Below are 15,468 nucleotides of genomic sequence, written 5' to 3'. Positions count from 1 at the left end.
CTTGAAATCAGTACAAAGAGCAATTCCTTTAGCTGTGATGGTACTGATGATATCACTATAGGTGAAGGAATCATAAGGAATATGGCCATTGTGTTTTGATCCGAAATGCTTGCGAATTCTTTCAGCAAAAAATTAGAGAGTCCAGCAATAAACTTTTCTTTCCAAAAGGCTTGGTTACAATCAGTCCTGGTGAGGACCTTTGAGAGGAAAACATCCTTATACCATCTAAAATCCTGGAGTTTGCGCTATCTAAGGTTAGCTAGGATCTCTGAGGTTTTGTCTCTAACAATTGAGAGGTCACCGAGGAATTGTTTAGCGATAGAGAAAATGAGAGTAGCAACTGCATCTTCTATATCTGCACCTTCTTCTGTTTTGATAACTGTTCCTTTAGGAGTTATTTTAACAGAGTGAAGAATGGCATGTCATTTATCTGGAGTGAGGATGTTGTCCCACGTTCCTTTGAGTTGGCCTGTGAATCCTCCTACTAAGAGTTATGTTATAGCATGATCGAAAGAGTCTTTCTTGGTTTTGTAAGAAGTGCTGACCATTGTCATTTCTTGAAGTGCCATCTATGTTCCATTCACAAATGGTGCCACCATGATAAGCAGCTTGGGAGAACTGGCCTCATTCTTCGATCTGGAGGTCATGGAAAGTAGGCCTGGGATAGTAGTTTCGGGAAGAAATTGGTTCTAAGGTATTGACGTGCTGGTTCTGGAAGATCTCGGTTATTTCATCAATTTCAGTATCAGTACTAATTACTTGTTCAAGAGTATTGATGGCTCTAAGAGGTCTTTCAGGCGTATAAGGAATCGTAGTCATAGAGGTCAGGATTCGATACTCTTAATCCTGTCCTACGCTTCTTCAATGGCACTACGCTTTGATAGTTATTTAGACAAGTGTAGGGGGATTTCATGGGGTATGAAAGGGGGAGCATTATCAGATTGGATGGGGATGATTTGCTCTTTCTGAAGCAAGGTTTCTACACAGGAAAGCTGATCGCCAAGTGTCTGGAGGTGCTGGTTCGTGTAGTTATTTTATTCCATGATGCTCCGGACATCACGGGTCGTGGATGGGGTATTGTCGTTGGCTACTGCCTTTGTCTTGAAAGGAGATGCAGTAAGTGTGACCGTTCCTGATGCCTTTATCTTGAATTCGATTGCCTCGGCTGGGGGATGGATGGCTTCAATGGCATCACCACGGGATGTTTGCCAAGTAGTGGTGGATTTAGTTTTGACATTTAAGGATTTGATTGTGGAGAAGGGAAAATCAATATTGTTGTCAAGACAATATTTTTCAAACCATGTGAAGAAAGGGATTGAGAACTTGTGGTGTATACAGAAAGCATACCACTCTTCTCTAATAAGGATGGTTTTTTGAGCAGAAAAAGTTTGGAAATACCATTGTCTTTTGGAATTATTGATCGCAGAGTAGAAATCTTTGCGTAGGAAGTCTTTATCGATCTCATAAACCTTTTCTATCTTGTAGAGCTGATGAATCTGATGATCGGGATCTTCAAACTAAGAATCGTTTGGGGATGGAGGAGAATCATGATGATCTTTGTTTAGAGGTGGATTTTGCAGACCTTTGTTTTGAGAACCAGTTTGGGTAGGTTAAGGCGTGCGGCGAAGAGGAGGGATGTATTCTTCTTCAGTTTGTATGCTAACATTGTCCTGGTAAACTAGGTTAGCAACTTCTTTGTTTTTGACACCGACGAGGTTTGGATACCTTGTAGGTGTTGCTGAAAATGATTTTCGGGAAGGGGCTTTTGAATAGTTTGTGTGAGAAGCATGAGAAAAAGAGGATCTAGGTCTTTCTATTTCTTGGATAGAAAGTCTATTGGGCCTGTTAGAATTAAATCTAACCTTTACCGTGCCATCCGAAAATTTAGATATTTGTTCCAACCTTTTATTCTCGATCTTTGAAATAGGAGCTGCATGCTCGAGAGTCCATTCTTCCGGAAAAGTGACTTCATTCCAAGTGATGGTTTTTGGAACATAGGTTTATGAATTTTCGTCACTAGCATGAAGAAGAAGGGTTTCTCCTTTGGGAGACTCACGAAGAACATGAGGGCTGACTTGGGTAGTATAGACTTTGTAGTGGATTCTATAGACAACATTGAAGGGTATGGCTCCATCCATCATTTTATAACCACTACTTGAGACATTGAGGGTTAAAGTATGGAGGATTGTTGGATCATCAAGAGCTACTGAATAATTTGGAAAACAATTGAAGTATTATGGGCCATCAAAAAGACTAGTTTGGCAAACTCTTAACAAAGAGGTTTCAAAATCGAGATGCCTACAATCTCTAAGAGTAAGCATGATAGCAGTGTTAAGTCCCTTTTAGGTAAGAGGTTTAACGGCAATTTAGACAAGCCCTTTATGTAGGAATTTGTACTTCTTTTTGTGTTCTACTATGGCTCTTTTTTGCAAAAGTTGGATGACTTCAAAAGGGTTTTTGAGAGAAATAGTTTGCTCAACAGTTTTGATGGAGTATCCTATTTTGAGGTTGAAAGTCGAAGATTTGTTAATATCCCTAATGGGAACCTTGGGTATATTCCAAGTATCCCATTGATCATTCTAACCATTATCAATATGCTGTTATTCTTGGTTAACTATCATTCTTCCTCCAAGAGGAGCTGACGATGCCGAAGACATGCTACGGTTGAATAAACTGATTGAACCTTACCTAAATGACCGTCCTTCCGACCAACCCAAAGCGGCACACCTAGCCTAATTTTGCCTGATTTTGGGCTTGGTTTTAATTTACTTGGCTAATGGGCCTATTGTTCTAGTCTGTGTTTGAATGTTTATACCAAAATTTCAAGTACTATATGTTTGTTTTTTTCAGGTAAATGAGAAGCAGTCTTGGAAAGCAATTAGCTACTGTGGACCTGACCCAGACTTCAAAACCAGATGTAATTTACCAAAAGCCCAACAACAAGAAAATGATGTAACTAAAGAAGAGCTCTTTACAAATGCCTCATCAACCTGAACTACCGAAGACAAATAGTCTTCAAAACTCTGAAACAATCCCCATGGGAAGAAAGTAAAATCAAATTATTTACTCAACCCTTCTTTCATTATCAAATGTGATGCCATTGTAGTGGGTTCTGGCTCCGGTGGAGGTGTCATTGCCGGATTTCTAGCCAAAGCTGGCTACAAAGTGATTGTCTTAGAAAAAGGACAATGCATGGCCAGAAGCAATCTCTCACTTTCTTGAAGGACAAACTATGGACCAAATGTACCTAGGCAATGGGTTACTAGCAACCGATGATATGGGTGTTGTGGTACTTGCAGGATCCACAATCAATTGCTAAAACTTGTACATGATGTTTGATTTGTTTTGATGTCAATAGCCTACTTGACTGAAAGCCATTTCCATATATCATGCTTCTTTTTTTAGGGACCAAAAGAAGGTGATCTACATTTTCTTGAATTCAAAGCCTGGAATGGAATTGAACCATTGGAGTCTATTTGATTCAAGTAAACTTAAATGTTATGTTTAGGAACACCGAATCGGTACTTTGGATTTGAAATTAGAGGAAGTTTTGTTTAAAATTTGTATTAAATTTTTTCTAATCCCAAATTCAAGGCGCTGAATCAGTGCTGCCAAATATAACAAAAGTATAGTCATATTTTCATAAGAGAAGGGTCTAAGCTGAGGGATGATCAAGGATTCTCTAATATTTTACTTTTTATTACTGACGTCACACAATATTGTTCACTAATGTACTAGCGGAAATCAGTGGATCCTGGTTGGGACATGTGAAAGGACACAAGCAACATGATAATCTATGAGCTAGGATCTTGATACAACTTATGTCATCAATTGTTAGAATTGAACAACCCTTTTCCCTAATCATCGATTTGTTATGCAAGACCTGCCAAGCCTAATTTTGGCTAGGGGCTATGTTGTATCTAAAATTCACAATTGCAATATCGATCATGGTAACGACTACAAGAGACTCAGATCAATATTGATATTACGTAACAATATTGGTTATTGCATAATATTATTGAGTAAAACTCATTTATGGATACTATGAGACCTATAAACTTGTCGATAGCCATTAGTGTCTTTAACGGTAGAAGGCATCCTAACATCACAGGTAGTCCCCTCTAGGAAGCTTCCTTTTGATTACATGCAATTTTTGAATCCCAAAGGGGTGTGTGTGTGTGTATATATATATTATTAAAAAGAATATATAAATTTCTCAAAATTCTCCTACACCACTTAGCAAAACTTCAATTCTTTCAAGTGTCCTTGTTTAATTCTCTCATGAGAATCTGAAAATAATTTCAGTGTTTGCTTGCTTAATTTTTTTTTTTGAGAAAACACGAATACACAATAACATGTGCAAAATCAGTATACATGCAAGAGAGTGATCATTTTTAGATTTGCAGTACAAACACATAATTAAGTAATAACATAAGAAAAATAAGAATTGCAATAAACAAACTCTATTAGAACTGAGCAAGAACAAAGTGAAAAAAAAGAAAAAAAAAAAAAAAAAAATCAGTTGTAATTAGGAGCAAACAGTAGAGAATAACAACTACTCAAACTTATTCATAACGGAAAGAATTTACAGTTGAGATGGATGATCAGGCTTGAAGAATCAGTTGGGGTCTCTTGAAAACACAAATACATCGAATTCCTGGAGTCATGATCAAAGCTGCTCCTTCCTGCAAATTTTTCAAATTTTCCAAGAGAAAGAAAATGGAAAATGAAGCTAAGAGAAGTAACCAAAGAAAATAAAATACTTTAGAGCAATTGAAAAATATGTAATACGCCACCAGTGAGAGATAATAGTGCATCATCACTTCCCAGAGAGAGTTTTTCTTATTTTGCTTTGTATTATCTAAATTAAATATGGTGTTTCATCAATATATTTATATATATATATATATATATATATATATATGTGTGTGTGTGTGTGTGTGTGTGTGTCATCTCATATATATTTCAAGCATGAGATGTGGAAGTATTAACAGTTTCTGAGGCAACAACAAAAACGTGGAGCATTCTGTTACTAAGGCTTCAAGATGAGTGTCAAGCTAAGGAGTGATTTATGCTCAGATTGTTAATTCAATATGTAGGTGTAATGGAAACATCAATTAATAAATTTTTTTATAGGTAAGTACACGCACTCAACAGTCAACACCTAGACAGGAACCCACTATTTTCCAACTATACTTTCCAGATGAGAGGAGGAGAAAATAGCATTTGAGCTTAAGACTTGGCATTAAATTCATCTAAATATATATTTTGTTTTTCTCTTCGGGGTAATATTTGTTACGACATATCAATATATCGTCATCGAAGCTGCTTAATGTTGTATCAATAAAAAAAATTCAACTTTTATGGAATTTTAAGTCTGTTTAGTTTGTAATTATAGAAATAATTTTTTATTCTCAGAAAACTGAAAATTGAAAATTATACAAAAAAAAAAAAACTCTTGGCTCATTTTTTTGAAAACTATTTTATAAAAACTCAGTTATAAAAGGGTCTGTTTTTAGAGAACTGTCTTTTATTGTTATTTAAACATTGTTCTCTGTTTTCTGAATTTCTGACTATTGTTTTTAGAGTTACAAACCAAGAATTCAAAATTTTAGGAATATACGATAGAATTAAGGAAACACAACTCTGAAGAGACATGAGATTTAGCTGAATTGGTATAATAATATGTTGACATAAATGACCAAAATCAGCAACCAAAGCCTCATCACCTGCCGTAGACGAGGAATAATATGTCGACGTGCACCATTTAAATGGTGCACAAGTGGACCTGTTTCTCTCACCACCTGAGAGTTCAGTTGCTTTCATTTTAGTGGTTCAAGTGTATTCATTAAAGCTTGAGAACATATTTATATATGTATTGATTTTGCACCCCTAACTAAGTGCAGTTGAGATATCTATTCTTAATTATGTTGTATATGACAAAATTCAATTAGCCCCAACTAAGTGAAGCTGAGATAGCCAATCTTATATGATAAACTTACGAAACTATATGTTTGTTTTTTTTTTCTTTTGAAAGTTCAAGCAAACACGCAATTTACTAAAATATTATCCCCAATAGGACACGAATACTTAACCTTTCTTAAAAAAAGACGAGGTCATACCATCTTAACCAATGCCCACTACTGCCATAAAGAAAAGAAAAGACATACTAGCACAGTAGCACTTTGTATGTTTCAACATTGCTAAATCGATAAAAGAAAAGAAAAAATTATATGTTTTGCCTTGATATTATCATGACAGTTAGTCATAGTTATTCTGTGAATTTCTCGGAGCATTTGGGGTGCGGTCAAAAATAGAGAATATTTGTATAAAGTACAGAGAATGAGAGTCGGTGTGAGTAAAAAGTGGAGTAGCAAAACACACAAACATAATTAATAGATGAACCATCTGCCCTAGCTGGAAGAAAGTAACAGAACAAGTATTGGCTCATCTCATGCACACATTAGACATTACCAAATATAAAAGCTATAAAAATGTCTACTATGAAATGAAATAATACTCTCCTATCATAAAGAACAACATGATTCAAGGAGTAGTGGTTGAGTGTGGTGGGTAGAGGAAATTAAGGAATATGCAAGTCCTTAGGCAGGGTTGGAAAGGTTAGGATTGTGGGTTTCGGCAATTCAGGAAGATGGGGTAAAGCTGGGATTTCAGGCAGTTTTGGGACTTCTGGCTTTGGCAGAGTCGGCAACTCAGGCTTTGGCAATTCAGGCTTAGGAAGCTCAGGCAATGGTGGCAGCTCAGGCTTTGGTATCATTGGAACATGAGGAAGTACTGGTGGCAATTCAGGCTTAGGAAGCTCAGGCAAGGTTATCTCCATAAGGTGTCGCGCCTCACCCTGTATTGTGTTGCCATTCATCGATAACAAAGTGACAAACGACAGCAGAAAGAGAAAGGATATCTGCTGGTGAAGAGCCATTGTTGGAGCAGATCAGATGACAAGTTCCTCGAGATTCAAGCTAAGGGTTTCAAGCTTGATTGAGCATGCATAGGTTTCCATATGTAAGGGTTTAAATAGATGATGAGGAGGTCTGGTTGGTGGGAAGGGTGGTGTATTGTTAGTTCAACTTCTCACCCATATCACTTCTACAATAATCTTAAGAATGAGTTATGTTACTTCAAAATATATATTTTCTATAATGTTATCTTCATCATACTATCTTTGCTGTCTTATTTACATTGTGGGACTATATTTGGAGATGTTAACTGGTAATCTTGACTTTTAACCCTTCAGCAATCAAACATTAAAACTGGTTGGCTGTTCCTATAATTGGGTGGGATAGCTGGAAGTAGAAGTGCCCACAATTTGTCTAATTGAAAATTTGGATCATTGAGCCATAGCTCATTTTCTTTTATGCAAATGGTGTCACCAGTGACCTCAGGCAAGAGCTAGGTACAAGAAGTTCAAGCATACCAAAAATTATGGTGAACATTGTGTATGTTTGAAAGTAGATTTACTTTTTGGGAAAATTAGATTTTAGTGACCAAAAAATTAAGAAAAGATGAATACTCACCAAATCTAAACTTAAATTCTTGTTAGTAATCATTTGATTATTTATTATGTAAATATCCTTATAATAATTTTAATTTTAATTATTATTATTATTATTATTATTATTATTATTTTTTTTTTTTTTTTTTTGTAATTGGATAAACATACCCTTTCCTTCTTTTGTTCATTTGGTCTTCAAACTCGAATTGTTCCTTCTAGGCATGATTCAGCGGACATACTCCAAAACTGAAAATTTCTCCATACAATGCAAATGCAAATGCAAACTCAAATTCAAGTTTAATGGCTTTGTGAAAATGTAACGACCAAAAAAAAAAAAAATAGTAATAAAAATAAAAAATAAAAATAAAAATAAAAATTTCGTCATGACCTCTACAAAAAAAGCCCTACTACGACCTACTGAAATACATATAAAATGTAATGGTCTCACTTGGCCTCAAAATTAATCTATCCTGTCCCAACGCACAATGCAATAATATACATCCCAAAATCAACACATACTTGCAAAATGTCTTGTTCCTCCATCTCCTTCAAATAAGAAATCACTTTAACTACATTAAGTTACAGTCCATGAAATATATTTATTTACACAAATTCTACCATTGCAACACTATACAAGTTACACTTAATTTTTTTTAAAAATGTACATGATCATGTTTCTATACAAAAGACAACAAAATAAGAGTTCTAGTCCAGTCTTAATTTGCGATGGATTGTCGCTTGCCCCTTCTTTCCCCAAACCTGAAAAATATTAAAATAATGGGGTGAGCATAAACTCAATATAAGGTGTCTAAGACACATCTCTTACGACCCCGTGAATCCACGCAAAGAATAGGCAAAAAGTAGACGGGATCATGTCATAGGGAATGCGCATCATCAACCACAACTACAAGCTTATAAATAATTGTCATTGTAGCATAAATACACCAAATATGCAAATGAAGTGCAATGTCATGCCAATGTCGCTCCCCATTTTCCAAAACAATTCCTTTTTCACCGTTCCAACCGTTAATGCAATCCGACCCATAGCACCTCTGTGGCGTCACGAGGGAAGGGTTGACTAGCTTTCCCCGACCACATGGCACCTCCATGGCATCGTCTGGGCCTACGTAGCTCAACCACACTAGAGTCTCTCTCTATTTCCCTCTATATCACATTAACACCACAGACCACTAGGCGCCCCTAGGTGTCCGGTTTTCAAAAACACTTTCCAAAAACGTTTTCTCAAAATAATTTTATTGCCTTTTTAAAACAATTTTTTCTCCATTCCATGCCCAATGAAAATGCATAAATGCACCATGCCTCTTAAACATCATAATTCTTTATACATTTGAATTCTTAATCATAAACACAATTAGAAGAAAAATTATATAATACACAAATCATGCTTCTTACTATATCTCCGACAACTCAAATACATAAGGCATGAAATATAATCATTTAAGGCATTTTTCTCATAAAATGGAAACTAACACATAATCATATATCACAGATACAACAAATAAATTATTTTTGCAAAGATCGACATGAATTAAGCATACTATACAGCAATTCATTAAGAATAATTCACAATAATTTAAGAAAAATGTGAATGTAACGACCCTAAACTGAAACCATATACACAAAAATTTCGGCATGACTTCCCCTAAAAATGGTCCTTCAACAACCTGTCCCAACACACAAAACAAATAATATACTCCAGCATCCCATTCATCCGTTCATTATATCTCAAGATAGTTCCTCTCATGGTGGAACATCCACACACTAATTAATCCAAATTATCATGATTACAGTCCCAAAATACATGGTTAAGATCTAAGGTCCATGTCTTGCAACGTTACATAATACAATTGCGTGGAAATATATACCATGATTCCATTAGTTTCATTTACATCAAACAAAAGATAAGTTCGTGTCCATTTATCAAAGGAAATTTACTTAGTCCCAATTTACATTATTTGAAATTCGTCGTCATGATCCAAAGTACATTTCCTTAGTTAACAAGATAGGTACACTTTGCTAGAACTCAAAGTTTTACAAAAATAGAGAGTATACAAAAGTGTAGTCTAGTACAAAAGTAACAAAATGTTCCTCTAGCAACATTCATGGTTGAGGTGGGTTGTCGTCCACCGGTTCTTTTCCAAGACCTGAAAAGAAGATATATATGATAAGGTGAGCGTAAAGCTCAGTAGGTGACACTTAAGACACAATTCTTGTGTCCTAGTGAATTCAAACAAAGTATAGGCCAATAGGAAATGGGGGTCATGCAACGTAGGGAATCAATACAACATACTGTCTACTCCAAACAAAATCAATGCAATGCAATGAAGTGCAATACATGCTAATGCCACTCCCCATTTTCTTTCTCAAAACCATCACTTTCCAAATGTTAATGTAACCCCCTTTGGTAACTCCGCCGCGACGAGAGAAGGATTGGCTACCGTCCCTAGGCCTTTGGTGACTCCGCAGCGCCGTCGAGGGGCCCGAATAGCTCAACCACGCTAGGGTACTCTCCCTAGTTCCCTCTAAGCTACATTAACCTCCGGCCCGTTGGTAACTCCGCAGCGACCGGATTTATCAAAACCATTTCACAAAAACTATCATCTCCCAAATCCCCCATTTTCATTTCAAGACCAATTCTTCCCTTTTCATGCATCCCAATGACATGTGCATGAATGTATAAATGATTAAAATATTATGATAAAGGGAAAATTTGGCACCATCTAAATAAACATGCTCTCATACATCATGTCTAGCATTTTAACACAAAGTAGACATAAAAATTCAACATTTTAACATTTAGAAACTTTCCAATACATCAAAACTACACATTTAGGCATTTATCATGTTCAACATCCTCAATTAAATCATCAACACATTTAACACAACAAGGTCATCATCTAAACATGTTATTCACATAATACAAGTTATAATCAAAGTAATGAAATTCTCTAGACATAATTTATACATTATGGAAGCAAGTATTTTCTCAAATTAAGCATATTATCACACAATAGGGTCATAATTCACAATAGAACAAGAAAGGAGTGGATTCAGATGCCCCTACCTCAAAATTGCACCAAAACCCTAGAAAATGGGTCTCAAATTCGAACTACAAGGAGAACTCAAAGCTGGAAATTGTTGGAACTAGTACGTAGAGCTTGTCGCACTCGTCGTTTTGCCTCAAACGGCACCTTATTCCGACAAACAATGAGTGAGATACCTTGATTCAAAGGTTGGTCTCTAAAAGAAATGGAAAATGAAGAAAATTAGAGAGCAGAGAGAGTTCAGCGGGGAGAGAGAAAGAAAATGAGAGAGAAAAAAAAAAATAAAAAAAAAAAAAGGTCTAGGCCATTATTTTGAGTTAGTGGTGGGCTCCACTTGAAATTCTTTTCTTTTCACTTTATCTTTATTCCATTGTCTACACCACACACATAAAATTACACCATAATTTTAATGTTACACTCCCCTGAAAATTAAGATGCACATACTACACTTAGACCCAACCACAATCCCGTCAATAAGTGAAAAGACGAAAATACCCTTGTGGTAACAAAATTTCAAAAAAATTCAAACATCCTGAAATTTGGAAACTTCACAGTGAATTAGAAACCCCTATCTCTTAATTGAAGAAAAGTCCCAAAATATGCTCAAAATTTCAAAATTCAATGATGGCCAAACTAGACTTTGTTCTGATCAAAACGTAAATCTCGATGCGCTCGTCGATTTGCCTTCAGTGGGAAAGTCAAATGAAAAGAAATAAAGCATTAAAATATCAAAGCCTCAAGTCCAGCCCCTGTGCTGACTCTCAGCTGTCTGCTCTGTCTGTCCTCAAAGTTTTCTTTTCTTCTCTGTATCTCTAATTCTCTTTCTCTGTCCTCGATGTTTCACTGTATCATTGTACCTCAATTACTACACCGAGAGAACAACTCTCACAACACATTTATCTTTACGTATCGGCTTACACAATACAAAACTATGTGCAAGTATCAAAGTCAAAAAGGTAATGTGCCAAAAGGTTGTGGGCCTTGCCACTATCCATCAAAATATCAAGTTATCAACTTTTCATCTTTGTGTTCGAGCCCTCTGTTTAGCCTTCTAGTTTCGTCAATTAATTTGGTGTTGTAGCTATAAAGTCGGCTGCTATATCTCCAATTTGGTGGGATGGGTCCGAAGGGCCCTGTCTCAAAAAATTCTCGATTATCAAAAAAAAAAACCAAAAACAAATAAACAAACAAACTTTTCGTCTCTCACCTTCATTCCTCTAAATTGGGTGGCAGTTTTTTTTTTGTTTTTTTATTTTATTTTTTTTTTTAGACCAACATTTTCCTTCTTATCTCCTTGTCATCACCTAACAGTAGATATATATATATATATAAAAGTAACCAAACTAAATCAAGTCATGGGACCCGCCAAAAATCAATTTTCCATTCTTTTCTTCTAATTTCGTCTCGCAGTGCAATTCCTTTGCATCACATTTGCACAATATATATATATATATATATATATATATAAAATATAATATAATATCAATATATATATATATAATATATACAATTACATAATAACCAAATCAAATAAACTGTTCCCGATAAGCCTCCAACCATAATTAAATATTTAATTATAACAACTAAAACTAATGAAATTAATTAAAATCTTAAAATCCGGAGTATCACATAAAATTAATGCCAAACATGGATTAATTGGCTACAAATTTTGGTGTAATGCCAAATCAAAACAAGAAACAAGCTTTGCATAAATTGTTTTGCTCTGTTATTGATAAAGGATGATTTATGGCCTTTTGGCCTCGCCGGTGGAACCTACAAATTCACCAAAATCTCCAAATTTTCATTACCTTCAATTAATGTGTGCATGCATTAAATCCTCTGGAACACGAAGTCTGGATGCATGATTTTTTTTTTTTTGGTAAATAAAGTCCAAATGCGTGTTCTATATGAAAGTAATAATTTAACTTATAACAGATGCCTCGATAGTCCAGTGGTTAGTGTCTCTGGTGAATTTTGAAAGTGCCAGGCTTCGACAATTTAACTTATAAGACAGCATAAACTTGTGATTGGCATATTAAAATTTAAATTTCAAAAGTCAGAAATGTTGTTCTGGACAGTTTGTTAAAAATTGTTGGACTGGACAGTTTGTTTTAACTTGGGATTGTTTATGATTTTTAATCAGCCCTCAACTTTGGTGAAACTTGTATAACAAGGTTCAGGGTGTAACAACATATGTATATTCTACTTTTATGATGGTTTAAGCTTCTGAGGCAATTGATAGACAAATATGGTATAGGATCTCATGTTCTGAGAGGTCTTGGGTTAATCTGCATATAATTTCTCCTTTACTATGCAAATTTGCACCTTTTTGTCCACGAGGAAGACAGAATCACATGTGATGAAGGGTTTGAGAGCTTGATATACATCCGGGGACCAATCTTTTTATCAGTCTTTTCATCTATACTATGGAAAATTAGCAAGTATGCTAATGTTAGATGTACTTGATATATGACAGTGAAAGTTTGTCTTTTAAATTTTCTTTTTTTTTTTTTTTTTTTTTTTTTTTGGCAGTGAAATTTATATGTGATGGAGCAGGAATATGTTATGATACAAGCTTGGATTCAATGCCCTTTTGTGAAGGAAAGATAAATAACAGATTCAGTTGTAAGAGCTTGAAACCTAGAGTAGTTTCTACTCACTATTTAATTTTGAGACTTACACAGTTACACAGGCTTATGGCATTAGCTACCTTATGGTCGTTTTACATTTCATACGTATAGAAGCAGAGTATATAGTGATCGGCTCGTGTACAAGAACAGTACAATACAATGACCTTTTATTACTCTGAATGCACATTCTAATGTCATTGCAATTTTCTTTTTATTCCTAGTATCTTATTTTATCTGTTCTTCAAATTTCTCTCCCTTGCACTCTGCAAGTGTTTTTCTTGTTTGATTATAATTTGAATATAGGAGTCGCGAGTTATTCATATTCCTTATTCTTTTCTCTGACTTCATACTGATTTTGCCTTTTCCCATGTAACGAGAACTAATACAGATCATGTTTTATCTATGACTCTCTATCTTTTCTCATCATCCTGCAATCAGAAGTGTTTATGTAAATATATATATATATATATATATATATATATATATAATTCTTTGATTTCTAAGAACCATTTGGAATAGCAATAGCAACTGAAATAGAAAGCAACATTTAAACAAGAAAACAAAAATGAACTCCATATACATAGATTATAATACAAACATAAAAGGAAAGTACAAGCAACACACAAATATAATAAGTAGATGAACCATGTACCCTAGCTGGAAGAAACTAAGAGAACAAGTATTTGCTCATCTCATACATACTATGAAATGGAATAACAATCTCGTATCATATATGAAAAGCAACACGATTCAAGGAGTAGTGGTTGAGTGAGGTGGGGAGATGAAATAAAGGGAAGTGCAAGTCCTTGGGCAGGGTTGGAATGGTTGGGATTGTGGACATAGGAAGGTCAGGAAGATGGGGTAAAGCCGGGATTTCAGGAAGTTTTGGGACTTCTGGCTTTGGTGGAGTCGGCAACACAGGCTCTGGCAAAGTCGGGACATGAGGCAATGGTGGTAGCTCAGGCTTTGGCAATTCAGGCTTCGGAAGCTCAGGCAATATTGGTGGCAGCTTAGGTTTTGGTAGCGTTGGAACAAGAGGAATCGATGGCAATTCAGGCTTAGGAAGCTCTGGCAAGGTTACCTCCAAAAGGTGTCGCGCCTCACCCTGCATTGTGTTGCCATTCATCGAGAACAAAGTGACAAATGACAGCATGAAGAGAAAGGATAGATGTTGAAGAGCCATTGTTGGAGCAGATGAGAAGTGCCTCAAGATTCAAGCAAAGGGTTTTAAGCTTGATTGAGCATTCATAGGTTTCCATATCTAAGGGTTTAAATAGATGATGAGAAGGTTTGGTTGGTGGGAAGGGTTACGTGTTGTTAGTTCAAACTTCCCATCCATATCACATCCACAATTATCAATAATTTATATACTGTTATCTTCTGAATAATATCTTTGTTATCTGTTTTGTCTTGTTGGATTAGTTGGAGGTGTTAGCCGGCAATCTTGACTTAAATTCTTCAGCAATTTACAATCAAACTGGTTATTCAGTCCTACAACAATTTGTTCTGTAGTAATTTTTTTTTTTTTTCTCCTCCTTCTAAAATTACTTGAACATCAGAATGTTATTGGCAAAGTGTACCAGTCTTAGAATCATTGATGGTAAAACAAGTATTTCCATCAAAATTCCTTTTAAAGAAAATAAAAGCTGTATTTTTTGAAACAAATATAAAACATAGTAGGATTTCCAAAAAGTTAAAAGGAAAATCATAATTTTTTGTAACAACTCATGCAAGTTAATTCCATACTTCACTAAGCATAAAATTTGTGGGGAAAACAAATAATATGGAACTCATGCAAGTTAATTCCATACTTCACTATTGTTTTTTTTTTTTTTTTTTTACAAAAGTTCACACACACATTCATAATATTATCTCTAACAAGGCTAAAACTCATATTGCCCCTAACAGGACTAAAACGATTTAGGAGAGATCTTGCCATCTCGACTAATAAGAGAAAGTTTGCTAATGCATTGTTGATTGATTATTGTAAAGGAGGTCTCATATATTGATCAGCACTACTTGACTCTCTAATCTCTATGTAACTAATGTGGTCCATCTGGCATCCACAAAACAGTAAATTAAGCAGGATTGTGTTCAATGACACAAATTTTGGATCCAATATAGAGAAACAGAAAAGCTACTAGACGGTAATTTGCTTTTAAAACATTTTATATACCTGGAACATTGAAAGACATTTTATTTAAAATAAAACAAACTATTTGCATACCTGGAACATTGAAAGGCATTTTATTTAAAATAA

The 15,468-nt window shown here is 35.1% G+C and overlaps 1 protein-coding gene across 1 annotated transcript; it reads right to left on the bottom strand.

Moving 5' to 3' along the window:
- Positions 1-6,358: 6,358 nt before the first annotated feature.
- On the bottom strand, positions 6,359-14,391 carry LOC132301430 (protein PELPK1-like). The gene is made up of 2 exons (XM_059798679.1): positions 14,050-14,391; positions 6,359-6,844 (listed from the first exon to the last, which is right to left on the bottom strand). The coding sequence occupies exons 1-2, from the start codon at positions 14,389-14,391 to the stop codon at positions 6,584-6,586; spliced, it is 603 nt and encodes a 200-aa protein (XP_059654662.1). The 3' UTR covers positions 6,359-6,583.
- Between the last annotated feature and the right edge of the window lie 1,077 nt (positions 14,392-15,468).

This window comes from Cornus florida, unplaced genomic scaffold (genome assembly GCF_030987335.1).
Source record: "Cornus florida cultivar Cherokee Brave unplaced genomic scaffold, ASM3098733v1 CherokeeBrave_3.0.0_Hap2_Chr03, whole genome shotgun sequence".
NCBI lineage: Eukaryota > Viridiplantae > Streptophyta > Magnoliopsida > Cornales > Cornaceae > Cornus > Cornus florida.
Note: the sequence above shows the minus strand (reverse complement) of the source record. Positions and strands in the feature narration are given on the sequence as shown.